The sequence below is a fragment of the Diadema setosum genome, chromosome 14 (genome assembly GCF_964275005.1).
Source record: "Diadema setosum chromosome 14, eeDiaSeto1, whole genome shotgun sequence".
Classification (NCBI taxonomy): Eukaryota; Metazoa; Echinodermata; class Echinoidea; order Diadematoida; family Diadematidae; genus Diadema; species Diadema setosum.
This window is the reverse complement of record NC_092698.1, coordinates 17,513,465-17,531,100: the sequence shown is the minus strand read 5'-3', so window position 1 is coordinate 17,531,100 and position 17,636 is coordinate 17,513,465. Positions and strand designations below refer to the sequence as shown.

Here is a 17,636-nt window from a genome sequence, read left to right as displayed (position 1 = left end):
AATATGAATTTGAACCACCGGTTTTCACTAGATGTCAGCAATTTTGCTGCTGTCCTTGGAAATAAATTGTTCATCGAAGCTGCCAATGCTGTGCAGAATGACAACATGACTGTGTAAGGTGATAATGCCATACCGTGGGACAATAGAGGGGGTATGATATTTTTGCCAAACCTAGTAATCAATGTTTATTACCAACCTACCACCACATGCATAATACACAGACAATGTATATGTATATGTATATATATATATATATATATATATATATATATATATATATATATATATCATATATACGCACACACATACACACAAACATAAAACAAACAGAAAAAGAAAATGTATGTATGTATGTATGTATGTACATATAGACAAATAAATCAATATATTGCAAGAGGAGAGAGAAAGATATACTAAGAGATAGATACATACATACGTATTTATGATAGATTCTAGACACATTTATAACCTGAGGATATGAATTTCACTTTGAACCTAAGACATTAAACAAGAATGATGTTATATGGAAAGGTGGATGGGCCGTAAGCTAGAGGCCATTCTAGTGTTCTTTTTCCATCCCTCCTTCTCTTCCTCCTCTTCCTTTTCCCTTCTCTTATTGCCTAAGGGTCATGTGGCAGCCATGCATATAATACTGCAACATGGGAATAGATTCTTTGCAATTATACGGTCTTCCATGTTGCGCATTGCCTCAAAATGGGGTCGTTCCACTTTCCAAATAGAGCAGGAAAAATGAAGCTTTTCAGAAATAATTGTGCAGCAATTCGGCAGGTACTCAATATGGAAACATTTCAAACAGACATGCATAGATGCGCATGCACTTGTGCGCTGTCCGTATACAGTTCAATTCCAGTCCACATAATAAATGAAATGAAATCAAAGGTACATGTAGACCGAAGTTCTATCAGAACTAGGTCATACAACATGGCATAGAGAGTTGTGGAATTTCAGTCACTATATGATATCATGAGTCTAAAGTATCAATCGCAATCACACAAATGTACATTAGACGAGGTGAAGATGTCATCACCTTACAACACTCTCACAGGTTTCTATGCAAAACAGCATCATAAGTAACTCCTAACACCGGTTCTGCCGTATTTTTGTATGTTGCTAAATTCGCTGCCCAACAATGATTTGCAAAATTCGCAAAGATTGAACCCTAGTGACAATAACAGCTTTTTACAGTAGTACTATTTCAAGTCCAAGTGCTATATTGCTTCGGGATTGTGCCTGTCAGGCTATCATTTGATTCAATGATGGCTGATTGTACTAATGACTCCTGCCAACTAGAATCTGTGTCACAATGTCATTGGGCATTGCAACTTGTCATTCCCGGGACAGTTAACATAAGGCTACAGGTACCTACAGTATGTTGAGGTTCTGCAAGGAGCTTCAAACACACGTAAGCTCCTTGGGTTCTGTAATGATACATGCATTTCATGTTAAAGGGATGGTACAGTATTGGTGGAGATGAAAATGGGGCTTTAACTTTTTTTTTGTGTGAGATATACCAAGAAAACACTTAAGAAATAGTACAGAGCATACCATTTAAAGAGAAATTCAAAGTTTGTTTGATGAAAATTGGGTTTGGAATAGTTGAAACATCTAAAAACAAAGTAAAACAAAAAAATTTTAATAAAGTGTGGGTCCCACACTTTATCAGGATCACTCTGTGTTGGATATCTCAGCCATTTCAAAATCAATTTTCATCAAATAAATGTTGAAATCCTCGTGGAATAACATGCTCTTTCATATTTCATAAGAGGTTTCTCATTATCTCACCAAAAAATGTTAGAAACCTGAAATTCAGTCTCAACCAAAACTATACGATCCCTTTAACTTTGCCACGTGGCTTGGTATTGACTTGGTGACCCCACCCCCACCGGCCAACTCCACCTAACAAGACCCAAGAAAAAGTTCACCTTGTCACTGCTGTTACATAGCCACTACCCAGTATAAAAGCAGGAGGTGACAGGTTCATTTCCCAGGTTGGTTCCTTCTTTTTAACCCGTTGATTTGGCTACAACACACATTTCTCCATAGATACATGTACTTGCCCGAGTACTGTATACTCAAGACCTGTCTTTAATGGGTTAAAGGTAGGGAGTACCTTTTACAGACCTCCCAAAATGCAGCAAAACATTAAATATGAACCTCAGGGGACTTGTTTAGGCCACTGCTTAGAAATTTGGAAGTCAACAGTTATCTACAATTTGAATAATGCACAAAACTCTTACCTACTCAGTAGTTCTGTGTGTCAGCCACACTTAAGCCTTTTTGTTGCAGTCTTCTGTATTTTTTATCTATAAACACAAATCTAAAAGTATAAGAGCTGATGTAATAACATTTTGTGTGGCAAGAATGTATATAGAAATGTTTGTAAGTTTTGATGAACTTTCTTCACAAAAATATGTACATGATGGACACACATGCAGTGCATGGTCTGCAAAGGTAGCCTAGTAATGTACTGGAATTTACGGCGAGCCACACCAAAATTAAATTCAAAATCTAACGGTCAATAAAAATACACTAAATGTTACCTTCCACTTTCAATACTTTATGGGAGTTTCTAAAATGATACTCTCTTCAACATACCACTGTATTTATACAACTCCTCATTTAAGGCATGCAAATGGGATTCCCTACCTTTAATACTCTTTCTAATGAGCCATCTAACTGTGGATAGAGAGCTACAGCAAATCATTTTTCATAGATGTTGCAACTCTAAGTCTGTATGAACCCACAATTTTACAAATCATGCATATCTTCTCCTTTTTTTATCGGTCATGTCAAATCATCTTTATAGTATCAGTGGAATTCTGTTTTTCATATACTTTTTGTGTGTGCATTTCACAACACACTGAAACTGTCAATTATCAAATACAATTACGATGCAAAAATAGACTCCAAGGCTTCCCAGTATCATCCTTGTCACTTTCAGTGCAAAATTGTGATGAACTGACTGAATCATTGTATGCCTTTTAAATGACAATGACTCAATGTGCATAGCGCTGGTGATATCATTTGTAGTCATACTGATGGCAGGGAATAAATAATGAGGCTTATTTTTGTTGTATGCATCAATCTGTCTGCCTGTCTGTCTGTCTGTTCGTGTCTGTGTATCCGTCTTTCAAACATGTTTTCACTTTATTTATAGTACGTCCCAAGAATAAAAAAAGAAAATACAATCAGATTTCTGCATTGATTACTTTCGACATGATAAAACAATCTGAATGCTACTTCAGGGAATAAAATCAAAACTATATCTTCTTACCTACATTTCACAGAATAATTTTAGAATAAATTTTTTTTTAAAAATCATTGGCAAATTACTTTTGAATTTTTGACAAACTCATAAAAATGTCAATATCACTTGTATAACAATGTGAATTTCTCCTCAAGTTTTTGGGACGAAAAATGTGCTTTGCAATGTCCCTTCAGAGCTTCAAGACATGTCTCTGTAAAATAATGGACACAAGCATTTCTGATTACACTCCTTTTCCTAACCCAATTTCCTAGCAAACACCTGCCAAGCTGTTTTCAAGTTCATGCTCTATCGGCAAAATTTCTTGTCTTCCTTCTCTTCCTCCTCCTTTCTTATTTTCCTTCGTTGTCCTATCCTCATCTCCTAAACTCCATTTGATGCTGATGTAACAATGTAGAGAATGGCCGAGTTACATACTGTGTAATATTACAGTGGGGGTTTCCAACTACAGTGTATTCTCCAGGAATGTGAGATTACAGGATAATGAATGTTACTGCTTGAAATAGTACTATGTAATTTCTTCTCCTTCTTCTTATTATGATTATGATTATTATTAATATTAATATTATTATCGTTATTATTATCATCGTTATTATTACTATCACTATCATTATTATTATTATTATTATTATTATTATTATCATTATTATCATTATTATCATTATTATCATTATTATTATTATTATTATTATTATTATTATCATTATTATTATTATTATTATTATTATCATTATTATCATTATTATCATTATTATTATTATTATTATTATTATTATTATTATTATTATCATTATTATTATTAGTATTATTATCATAATTATCATTATTATTATTATTATCATCATCATCATCATCATCATCATTATTATCATTGTTACCCTGTTGGAAAGAACACAGTGTCTAAGAGTGTGTTCACAATGTGTTCGCAATGCATTTCACATTGTGTTTCATTATTGCTCTCATTTATATCAGGATTATTATCATCATCATCACCGTTTGCATTATGTACTAAAAACTGGACAGTAACTAATAAAAGTTATTATTGTTTATTGTTCTTCTCTGCTTCTTTGTTATCATAATTATTTCATAATCTCATACAATTAATGGTATTAATAGATGACTTTATCTACATATATCACAGTTAGAGCAGAACTTGGCAGCCTGCTTTCTTTTATTTTTACAGGACATCTGTTAGTATCAAGCTTTGTGTGGCCCTTTAAACACAATGTTGTATTATACACATTATTGGTGCTGAGCTCAGCTGGTCTCCACAAAGATACAGAAAGAAAGAGATAGAGAGAATAACCTAGAAAGAGAGAGAGAGAGACAGACAGAGGGAGAGACAGACAGAGAGAGAGAGAGAGAGAGAGAGAGAGAGAGAGAGGTACTAGAGAGAGAGATAAGGATAATTGGTGTTTCACACATTCTGTTTTCTTTTTCCGTGACCCATTTTTTTCCTCCACCAATAATATTCCATTTTGCCCTGAACAATTAAAGTCAGATGTATTAAATGACTAGCTTCCCCCCCCCCCCTCTCTCTTTCTCTCTCTGAGATTTGCGAGAATAGTAGGACCTTTATTGTGGTCTGACGCTAACAATAGCTGATCTAGGTTATGTTCTGAAACATTTTCCTCCTCAAAAACACTCAGCTTGCTATGTTGTGTTTTATGATATGTGTACCTTCAGGGAGGGTTTTTTTTTTTTCTTTTCTCTTTTTTTCTCCCCCATTTTCATGATGACCTAGCCACAACGGAGACTATTAAGAAATGCAGTATTCCTCATTATTTCCCCTCTAATCAAATCTGACTCTGCTATTAAAATAGCACAATGTTACACATTTTGAAAACCTAGCTGTGCTCCCCTTCTCCCCCCCCCCCCCACATAAAAACAGGGAAAAGAAAAGAAAACAAACAACAACAGCTGCCAAGGCAACGGCTTACAAAAGCAAAAACACTGCCAATGTCAAAGCAGCAGGTAAAAATGTTCTTTGTGAATTCAGGAGAACTGGGGCAGGTCAAATACACAATGAAAGAAACGGTTTGTTATACAAGTACATTAATACAATGTTGCATCTACACAATGTATCATCAGAGCTGGAATAACGTTCTTTATCATTTTTTTTTTCTCTTTTGTAATTCAAACAGCACAGTCTTCAAATAATAGTTCCTTTTTACTTCACAGATATCTCACTCATTCTACAACTGTTAACCTGTTGAGGACAAGTCCCATGGTTGTATATAGCAAAATCAGCCCGTCTTCAACGGGTTAATGTTCACTGATTGATTTGTTTGTTTTGCTTTGTCCCCCCCCCCCATGTGTGTGTGTGTGTGTGTGTGTGTGTGTGTGTGTGTGTGTGTTTCTTTCTCTCTATTGGAAAATAGATCTTATCATTTAAAACTATGCAAACAAAGACAGGGACTCTACATGTTTCAGCTACTGATCCCATTTTGCTTTGAAAATAACGGCTGGATGACAAGACTATGGGCACATTTCATAACAAGCCATTTGATCAAAAGAGTGTGGTATGTATCCCATACCCCCCCCCCCCCCCCATGGTTTTCCCTTCATATGCAACAATGCTCATCTTCAATCAGGCCACCTTGTACTACATTTTTCCATATTTTCAGATGTGGTTTAGAGGTGCTGTGGCTGGGATGATTAGACTAAATAAGTCATGCCGGTGTTGGCAGCAAAGATCATTGGCACCAAAGATCGTGCCTTTTTTCCCTTTCTAGAAAGACTATAAAAACAGAGGTGCCACTTTAAAGGACAAGTTCACCTTCATTAACATAAGGATTGAGAGAATGTACCAATATTAGTAGAACACATCATTGAAAGTTTGAGGAAAATCAGACAATCCGTTCAAAAGTTATGAATTTTTGAAGTTTTTGTGCAGTCACCACTGGATGAGAAGACTACTGCAGTGTATGATGTCACATGCGTACAACAATATAAGGAAAAATAAAGAGAATTTCACAAAATTTCATCTTTTGAAAAAACTACACATTCCCTTCACTCGTTACTGACATATGTTATGGGAATATTATTCCCATTGCCTTTAGAAAGAGGCAAGTCAAGTGCTATTTTATTATGCAAAAAAAAAAGTGAAAATATGTTGAATTTTCTTTACATTTTCTTTATACTGTTGTACTCATATGACATCACGAGCCTTAGTAGTCTCCTTAACCAGCGGTTCAAACACAAAAGTTTTACAAATTCATAACTTTTGCATCGATTGTCCAATTTTCCTCAAACTTTCACTGATGTGTTCTAATAATATTGCTGTATTCTCTTAATCCTTATGTTAATGAAGGTGAACTTGTCCTTTAAAACTTTGATTCATCTTGATGGATGAATGTCAAAGTTATCAGGATACATGCATTCAAACGTACAGGAGAAGAAACCGTTACCCGGTATGGGAGGTGAAACAAGCAGCTCGTGTCAGGGGTATATTTATATACACTGGATATGTATTTATTTCAATTCTCACCCATGTCATTGCCTCCTGAAAAAGCTGACTCGTGTTTGGTATACCACAAAAATTAACGGTATGTGGAGAAGGAAGAAGGCTAGATAATGGATTGTACCGTTTCTGGTGTGTGCTTGCCTACACATGTCCTCTTTCAACTCAACTGAAAATGGGATACTATTTTGCAACACTCACTCTGCTTATGGTACTGTGTAAATACAAACCATTAACTCAGTTCAGCCTTTCAACGATACATTCTTTGAATTAAAACACGACAATGCATAGAACACAGTAAAACTATGAACCTGCACACTGACAGAAAAATGCTCTGGCAATCTCTTTCTCTCTCACACATACACACATAGACACAAACATATATACACACATACAAATGCTAAAAATGAAGGAATAATTCCAAGGCTCTCATATCATATCTTATGACAACTGTTTTGATGTATTATCCAGTACTCCTGCCCAACTGTTCCAAGCGCTTCCGATCGTGGAAGTAAACAGGGTATAGGGTGCTGCAACATGAGAAAAATGTTTTTGAAAGCTCGCTACCTCTGCGAAGCTTGACGAGTAACAACCCCAGACAGGATCTTCCAGCTCCTATGTGGCATCCGAAGCTCAATGCAAGATTTATTGTCTGTCATCCGCACAAATGTCAGGTATACGTCAAGTAGGACACACAAGGGGGGTCGGGTCAATCACATTGTAGCAATCCATGTATGACAATGCATCTTGCGTGCAGGAATTGCCTTGCTGACCGTGGCGTTGCTGGCTCACAGCGTTCAGTGAGCGTTCTCGGCACATACATACCAGAGTATGCGTTCCAATACTAAAGAATTAATTCAAGTTGTGATGGAATGGATCACATTTCTATATTAACACAATTATATACGATACTGATTAATTCTAAACTGCAAAACTATTGCAGACCGTGTTTTGGTTCAAAGACAAATGTATTGCACCATTATTGGAAAAAAAAAAATATCCAGTAGTATCCATATATTGCCTTCTAATGAGCTTTGTTTGTTGTTAAAGTTTGAATCTTTATCTTTTTGAGTCGAATCTTTAAATACGACGCATTCTGATATAATTACAGATGTGCAAAGAGCTGAGTTTTGAATTATTATTTTTCTCTTCATCGTGATGAAATATTAGTTTGTGAATCATGGGAGTGCAACCCTTGCCCATTTGCCAAACTTGAATGAGCAGGTAATGGTGACAGCTTTTCCATTTTAATTTTCCATGGTTATTTGTCTTGCATGAGTATTTAAACTTTAACTTATTTTTTCAGACAAAATGTGCTGAGTAAAAAAAAAAAGAAAAAGATAAACATGCATTCTGATTTGTTCAATTCCCACTTCACTCTTCTGACACATACTGCGATATCATCAACAGGCATGCATATTAAAAGCAAAAACATACCAGACTAGGCTATCACATTTTATATATTGATAGACTGAAAAGGGTGTGCTTGTCAAAAAAATGCTGCAGTTCCTGCACTACCACTTCTTGACATACAAATTTCATCAGCAGACAAGAGAAGCCATGCTGATATATCCTCCAGGATTAGTGTCATTAATTAAGTCCTGTGTGGTTAGCTGCTGGGTCATACATTTTAACAGCACATACAATTATTAAAACTATGGAGTGGGGAAGGTATCAATGCACTCACCAGTTTATAAGGGCTATTAAATTTCATTAATACAGCTTAATCTGCACATGATTCATTTCAACAACAAAAACCAAATTCCCCTGTGCTATGTACTGCAGACACACTTTAATACATGGATAAATGGATAAAGAGAAATTTGAGAGTATAGACAGAAGGGGGGGGGGGACATAAAACACACACAACACCAAAAACAGACAGATAGACAAACATGCACATTTACACACACATACACACACACACACTATTCAAAGCTCACATGATGTAAGTGCCATTTCCCCAATTACAACATTTATACTTTAATACAATGTATATTGTTATTTCATTTTACCAACATATATAATTTCTTTTATTGAGAGTCCGTATATTGTTGGGGGCCAAATAATGATTTCATACTGTTTGATCACTTCTAGTTCAAATTGCTGCACACTCTCAGCTCCTTCTAGACAAATCAGCGCTGAAAAGGTTAATAGCCTGATCAGTAAATTTTAAGAAAGCATCATTGTTCCACTCAATGTTTCTCTCTCTCTAGGCAGTGGGACCAGTTAAGGAATGGATGACATTTTGGTTGAATATAATTTTATTTTTAATCATTTGTTCCTGAGGGATCTGCCTAACAAGATGAGATTTTTGGTAACTATTCAACCTGAAAGTTCCGATCAACATGAATTGACATGCGCTTGCAAAGCATCATTCATTCAACCATTCATATTCATTCGGAAATCTTATCCACATCAGGCTTTAGAACTACCCATGCGTGGTACCACTTTTATTCTATATCTATTGATTAGAAAAATGCCTTTTCTCTTCTCCAACACATGTACTTCCTCTTGATACTGAAATCCTGTTTGTATGTAATATGCATTGTATTGTACATCACATAAATGCTGCAGTGATTGTAAATATTGAACGTTGGATAACTATGAGATGCCCAGAATCTTGAACTACTATCCTAATACCGTTAACAAAAACAAACTAAAAAAACTGATAATGATTACTATTCAGAGTTTGCTCCTTTCTTTTTCTTGTATGTAGTCTTTAAAGGGATTGTATAGTCTTGGTTGAGACCTAATTTCAGGTTTCTAATATTTTTGGATGAGATAATGAGAAACCTCTTATGAAATATGAAAGAGCTTGTAATTCTATGAGGAATTCAACGTTTATTTGATGAAAATTGGTTTTGAAATGGCTGAGATTTCCAAAAAAGAGCGATTCTAATAAAAGTGTGGGACCCACATATTATCACAATCGCTTTGTTTTACTTTGTTTTTAGATGTTTCAGTCACTCCAAACCCGATTTTCATCAAATAAACTTTGAATTCCTCTTAACCCGTTGAGGACGGTTTGATTTTGCTACAGCACGCATTTCCCATAGACACCTGCCTGAGTATACTCGGGACTCGTCCTCAACGGGTTAAAATGGTATGCTCTGTACTATATCATAAGTGTTTTCTTGGTATCTCGCAAAAAGTTAAAAGCCTAATTCTCATCTACACCAATACTGCTCCATCCCTTTAATGACTATTTATCTCGCTCGACATGATCCCTTAAACTAAAATTAATAGACCTACCCTCATCTGATCTTTTGTTCTACATTTGATATCATACCAAGTCCTGACTCAAGGATTTTGTGTGATATTTCAACAGAAACCGCTGAAAGCCAATAACCATTAAAAAAAAAAAACAAACAAACAAACAAAAACCAAGAATGTTATAGCTCTACGCCTATCATCTTGATTCCTGTCATAAATCTTGATACAAGTAGCAATGCTTGAATGTTCAACATTATTGTTGGCTTTGATCCGTAGCTCTGCCCAGTCCACGGAGGGGGGACACTTGCTCGGCAAATTAATGACGCTGACGAGGAAATGTCAACAGGGTGAGAGCAATCAACTGCCTAGCCTAGTGGTTCTGTTTCGCGGCAGAATAGAAACTGGTGCAGGTCGCGACCTGTCCCAGTGGTGTGGCCTGAGTACACTCTTGTCAATCTATATCCGTATCCTACTTCTCAGTCCCTCTCTTCCCAAGCTTTGATTCACAAGAAGCGGACAAAATCAAAGCACGCAGAGAGAGAGAGAGAGCACGCAGAGATCGGTGACTATCTCACATTCTAATGAGCACTGATCACATGGTCTGCTAAGATTATGTTTAACATTATTATCATTATCATTATTATTTTGCCCGAATTCATCCTAGTTTATGCATCTTTTTTTTTTCCATAATAACAAAAATGAATTGGGAGGGTACTTTCTCTCATGATCTCTCTATGCTGAGAACACTGAATTATCATGGAGGAGAAGCTTAGCCATATGACCAGACTTTATGGAGAAGTGATGATGGGCAAATCCATAGAAACAAATGGACGGAGTTCCACGGAGCAACTCATTGTATATCATAGACCTGCTATATCAGCCTGTCCTGTACTGTACTATTCTTAACTAGAAACATTTTAAAGCTTGACTGCATGGCAGAGATGGAACAATTTGTATGATATCCCAAATACAATGGTTCCAATGACATTGGGCATGATTCTACTTTAATTCTGATGGTGCTTGTAAAAGCAGCAAACCTGTTAAATCGTGAGGGATGCGATCGTGGTGAGCTGTGCAACTTCTCAATTCAAGGCACCATCACTGAGGACGAATATATTATATCATCAATTTCTTTAAAGAATATCATATTGGTATTGGTATGGATGGAGATGAGATGCACTTACCAAGTTCCACCCATTTGGGTGCATTGGGCCATCTAGTGACTGGGTTGGCTGCCTCAAGTTCAGGTTTATTCCTTTCCGCCTCCGGGTGTCTCTCCGTCCTTGCTTTGGCCTCGGCTCCGGCCATGTCCCTCACAGGCTGTGGCCGCTTCGCCCACATGGGCCGGTTGTCTTCAGACTTTATCCAAGAGGGCAGGGAAGCATGAGATCTGATGGGCAAGACTCCACCGGAAGACTTTGGCACCGCCTTGGGGACCAGCGGCTCTAGGTGGTGCGAGTCACACTTGGGATTGCTGGCTTCTACAGATGGCGGCGGCGAGTACGCGGCGCCATAGTTGGCACTGTGATTGTGATGGTGGTGGTGCGATTGTGGTTGTGGTTGAGGTTGAGGTTGTGCTAGTTGTTGGTGATGTTGGCGGTGGCAATGGCATGCCTCACAGTTTGTTAGTTGCGATGGAGAGCTACAGGGAGGTGAAGTCCGCGACGGTGAGATGTGAGTTGGCGATGCGTGAGTTGGTGACGCATGAGACGTGGACACACTACTCGGAGATGCATGCGACGGGGAGACACACGGCGGCGAGACCCTGGGTGGTGACACTAGTGGAGGGGAGACTCTCAGCGGCGATGTGTGGAGGGGAGATGTGCAGGGTGGTGAGCTCTGCGCAGGCCGGTCCATGTTGTGGGACCCCACTAGCTGATCTGGGCTCTGCTGCGAGACGTCCACCACACTGGTGGTGCTGCTGCTGCTACTGCTGCAGATCTGCTGAGCACTGTTCTCCGCATGCTCCGCCTCGCTGTGGCGATGCGAGCATCCATGTGCTGGCTCGTGCGCGTAGACCTGAATCGGACGGGGCACTTGCACGCACGGCCGCTTGATGTGCGTCGACAAGGCTTCCTTGCTCTGACGCTTGGACATGGTGATTATGCGCACTCCTCCTCCAACCGTGGCAAACTGTCAGGGGACAAGGGAGAAGGATATTGACAGGATTAGTCATCAAAAAAGGGACAGAACCTACACATCTTGAGAGAATACGCGATTGTAATCTTGTTTGAACATGCCAAGAGGTCAGATTGGGTGTGACATATCCCCAATAGAAACATGGGCAGATAACTCTCATCTGCCATGGAGAGGGAAACGCACTCGGTTTCGCAGATAAACTCCTGCCAATTCAAAGGACGGAGACAAGAGTGGGCCCCAAGCGCACTCTTCAAGGTGACAAAATTTAAACTTATTCAATGTCTGTCTCCCTCAGCCTAACAATGCATTTAAATGCTGCAATGCATTATCGTAACGAGCCACATTTCCTTTGCACAAGGTGAGATACGATTTGGAGTCAAAATGCTCGAACACTTTTTGTGGGGGAAGGGGGTCAGGAGGTGTTATTTTCCTAGATACAGAAACATTTCAAGGAAGCAAGAAGCTAACGTACCAGAGGGGGAAGAAAACTTGATGTTGGATCACAGCTTTTATTGTCTGAATGAAACAAATACAACACTTTTGTTAAGAAAATACAATATTACATCCCAAAATGTCACACATGATATCAAAGCATCATACATGATATCAAAGCCTCATTTGAAAGTCGATGTATGAAGACCCTTTTGCACAAGGGCAGCAACAGCGGGTGAAATTGTGTTCAATTCTGCTTTTTTAACAGACAGACAGTGAAGCCAAAACTGCGAAAATTTGGGTCAGAATGAGATATCAGCAAAATATCAGTATACTAGAACAAATTCCACAACTCTGATGATCCCACTGGCTACAGAAATTCAGAAACGAATGAACAAACACACAAACAAGCAGACAAAATCAATGGATGGCTAGAATAAATATGAGAGGGTTGTAAAATCACAACACTTGGGTTGGAGAACTGATCCAACAGTAAAACTGATGACATTTTATCCGCCTACATTGTATGTTTACATTCCTCCCACCATCCTAGCTTCATATTGCTTTGTGTTATTGGATTCATTGACATGATGTTTGCAACCATAAATAATCCACAAATTACCTCAGCAGAAGATGCAATAAGCCAAACAAACTTAAACTTTAAGTCATGCAAAATTTTCATGGGGTAATAGTTCTCTTCTTATTCATTTCTCTCTCTTTTCACATTTCTCCTAGGGCACTTGTGAATGAAAACTTTGGAAAAAGGAGGCACTTAAAGCCCTCCTTGAGACTTTTTATGGAAGAAAAGCACAGGGGAAAAGAATGAGTAGCGAGCGCTGTACAATGTTGGATGAATGAAGACATTTGAAGAGTAGGCCTCATCATACATGGAACCTCCTTTCAACAAAAGAAAACACCATGACAGAGACAGCTAAAAATATTTGTGAAAATATGGTTTCAAGTCATGTACTTTTCCTGGCTGGTGTAAAGGTTGATATACAGTTTAGGCATCACGTCCATTATGCTGAAGAGAATAATGATGAGTATAATCTGTTTGTATTTTGCTTTTTCTGTCTCCTCCTCTCTTTCAGACACAAGCACATCCCTTTCTTCCGACGACGATGACGTTTTTTGCTCCACCACTACAGATTCCATTCAAGCTCATCACAAAACACACTCGGCATTATAAATAGATGCGGGGGCCGGCCATTCAGACGTTTACCTCGGCATGCCACGCAAGGGGAAATGTTCCATTAAATTGTATCATGGAACCACTTGGTTGATACAACAGGCCACTATTCATCACTGACAACGGGTGACGTGGCCTGCAGAAAGGGAGGTTTGGATAAGCAATAAGTGTTGATGATCGTGGGGATTAACAGAGCATGGAGAGGGGGGTGAAAAGACTGAATGGCGTATTGGTAGCCACGCAAGCATGAAATTCAGCAGAGTCCTACTTCTTGTTTTTGCTTCCCCCCCCCCCCCCCCAACCCCTTCCCGTCCTCTCTATTCCTCCGCCATCTCCATTCCATGAGGAGCAATTTGGGAGATATGACGGCAACCCTACCTTTTGAAGTGAAGTATTATTATTCAACCATATTACCTCACAAAGATTTAGGTACTGACGTGCATATGAATCCTTAACAAACAGTCTTGGTTTGCCAATAAAGGTTAAAGCTACAGTAATGATATGGCATCACCAAACACAAATAGCGCACACATCGCTGCTCAGCAAAGGTATGAAATGGTGAATTCTTCACATATTGATGGGTTCTCTGAATGATTACAATATCTTTCAGAGGACTAAAAATCTACTCATCAATCGGCACATTGTAATTACGAATTGAATTCCACATGGATGTTTAGGCTACATATATGTAATCCTCCCTACTTATAAAGCAAAACAATTTAAGAAAACATATAACCTCCTCCCTACTGAACATTTCCATCTGTCTCTCTCTGCCTGTGTGTCTGTCTGTCTGTCTGACAGTGTCTATCTCTATCTCTTCTTCTATCTGTCCTTCTTTCCGATGGTAGCATTACAACATCATCAGTAGTGCTCACTGCTTGAGTAATAATGTATGTTAATACCTGTTTGTCATTACATGACAGGAGCAACTGTCATGTGTCAATGGCAAGTCTGCAATTTGTGTACCCACTTACGGCAACGGCACTTATTGTCTCTTCTGCGGGAATCTCCCTGTCTATGCTTTTAGTACGCCATTAATGTTCTCTGGCATGTGCAACTAAGTATAAAGATAGTAGCTGTGCTTCACAGGTCTAGTTTAGATATGAATACATTATGTTCTGTGTGTGTGTGTGTGTGTGTGTGTGTGTGTGTGTGTGTGTGTGTGTGTGTGTACCAGTACATTTTTCTCTATTACATTTTTCCTCTCCCATTATTCCTTGTACCTAAGTTCATTAGTCTTTGATACTTAAGCTTTTCTTATCTCGGCATCTACGATGTATTTGTGATGGTCTTAAATCAACGTCTCCCATATAACATGTGCACTGAACAGAATGTATTTCATCATTGTTTCTTTCAAAATACTCTGGCTGAAACAAAAAAAAAAAGAGAAAAAGATGAACAAAGAAACAAAGACTGTAGGCAAAATTCAAGAGAGTCCAACAATCAAGGCACAGAGTGCAAAGCAGACTTCACTACCGCTTTAAACCACAAGCTCAACTTACCCCTACCTTCCTTTACCCCCTCCCTATACCAATTTCATCCCACAATCCCCCATCCTTCATCTCCTACTGCTCCCCCCCCTCCCCCCCCCCCCCCCGCCCCATCAATATCCCAACGTCCTGCATTTGAGCAAAGTATGCATCTCTCTTTTTTTTGTGTGTGTGTTTGTAACTTGAGCTCATGGGCACGGTCAAAGGCAAGCTGGACAGGGGAGAAATGAAAACATTCTCCTTACCACTGCAGGTCACTTCAGGACATTGAGATGACAAAGGCTACGGCAAAGGCAGGAGGAGAGAGTGGAAGCGAGAGAGAGAGAGAGTGGTTTAAGAGGGGGAAAGTGGACACAAGTCTCGTGGAATAAAGAGCGTGCGAGCTTGGAGGGCGAAGAGACAAGGGACAGCCAAACAAAATAGGCACAGCGAGATAGAGAGAGGGAGGGAGAAGGAAAGACAGAGGTAGAGGTACATACACCGTACAACTATACACTTTGTTAAAGGACAAGTTCACCTTCATTAACATAAGGATTGAGAGAATGTAGCAATATTAGTAGAACACATCATTGAAAGTTTGAGGAAAATCGGAAAGTCCATTCAAAAGTTATGAATTTTGGAAGTTTTTGTGCAGTCACCGCTGGATGAGAAGACTACTGCAGTGTATGATGTCACATGTGTACAACAATATAAGGAAAATATAAAGAGAATTTCACAAAATTTCATCTTTTGAAAAAAGTACACATTCCCTTGACTCGTTACTGGCATATGTTATGGGTAATATTATTCCCATTGCCTTTAGAAAGAGGCAAGTCAAGTGCTCTTTTATTATGCGAAAAAAGTGAAAATATGTTGAATTTTCTTTACATTTTCTTTATATTGTTGTACTCATATGACATCACAAGCCTTAGTAGTCTCCTCATCCAGCAGTTCCAACACAAAAATTTTAAAAATTCATATTATCCTCAAACTTTCACTGATGTGTTCTACTAATATTGCTGCATTCTTTCAATCCTTATGTTAATGAAGGTGAACTTGTCCTTTAATATGGTGTATATGAAGCAAAGCATAGAGTTGGGATGATATACATACAAACTGTACAAACCCTCAGATCATTCTACATACTTAAAAGCATAGCACATTCTTTCTTTTACCATTCGCTCATAGGATAGCTTGCTGTTTTCAGCAACAACAAAAAGTCAGCTGTGTTTAATGAAAACAGACATGCTATGCAAAAAAGCAAAAGAAATTCATCAATTAGACAGTCAAAAGCTTTATGGTATTGATAAAATAAACTACAATCACTACACATACACATATATAGACACACACACAACACACAAACAATCAGACAACAACAACAAAACATAGCAAAGCTACACCTGAATAGTTCAGAGATTAAATCAGCATTGGAATTCAAACATGTGGAATACTACGCATGACAAACTACAATTGTCCAAGGTGCAGTCTAACTTTTTTGGATTTGCCATCTGTGAAATAGAGCTACTAGGGAAATAATTTTTACTTTGCTCTCACAATACAAATGACCAATAAAGTTGCCAGGCACTATAAATGGGCCCTGCAACTAAGAACAGGAATGTACATACAGGGGCAGACTCGAATCAGCAAAACCACATTTATGATATGAACACACGATGTACAATATTCATTATCAAATTAATACCATTATTATCGAGGCTGCATCCAGTACAACATCGCACGCTACAGTAACAATCTTTTAACAAATCAGCCCCATTCATATACATTTGGTTTTTGTTATACCGCCGGTTTGTCGCTGATATTGCACTGCGACATACTGCCTGTTGCATTTGCTTCGAAGATATGGGTCACACAAACCACAGTGACTGACCACAATGGAATGCATCGACCATGTTCCCGACTGCCGCACACATAGGACATCTGCTCCAGTATTCATTTGACCACTGAATGACCCATTGCAAATGATTTTTTTTTTCTGCTTTTTTGGTTCATCTACCCCCCCCCCACCTTCCCCTCTCTTTTGCTTCCTTATCTCACTCCCTCCCTATACAAAATAGGATACAATGTAATGTCAGCCATTTATACTGCAGTGACAATTATGAGCTTGTGTGAATGCTATTGGAGGCCTCTTAATAATTTGGTTCAATTTGGTCGTTTTGAGGTGAAGAAAAGTATTTTGGCAGGCTATTATGCGATAACTATCTGAACGGAAGACTTAGGACAAGAAGGGGGTGGGGGGGGGGGAGGGATAGGGGTTGATAGAGTAGGAGAAGCAACTTCTATCATGGGTGATGTTATTTCGCGTGCTGTTACACCTACAAAAAAATACAGAGCTCTGCCCGATTTCTCCTTAAAATCACTGCACCATATTGTATCTAAAAACAGCCCTGGTATGAAACTTTCCAGAATTGGAGCCAATGG

At 38.5% G+C, this 17,636-nt stretch overlaps 1 protein-coding gene across 1 annotated transcript in view; it reads right to left on the bottom strand.

The window, feature by feature from the left end:
* LOC140237623 (thyroid hormone receptor alpha-like) overlaps nt 1-11,858 on the bottom strand; it is a 201,159-nt gene extending 189,301 nt beyond the window's left edge. The window contains exon 1 of the mRNA XM_072317549.1: nt 11,150-11,858. Within this exon, the coding sequence (XP_072173650.1) occupies nt 11,150-11,822 (673 nt within the window). The 5' untranslated portion in view covers nt 11,823-11,858. The remainder of the gene's footprint in view (nt 1-11,149) is intronic.
* Nucleotides 11,859-17,636: the final 5,778 nt, after the last annotated feature.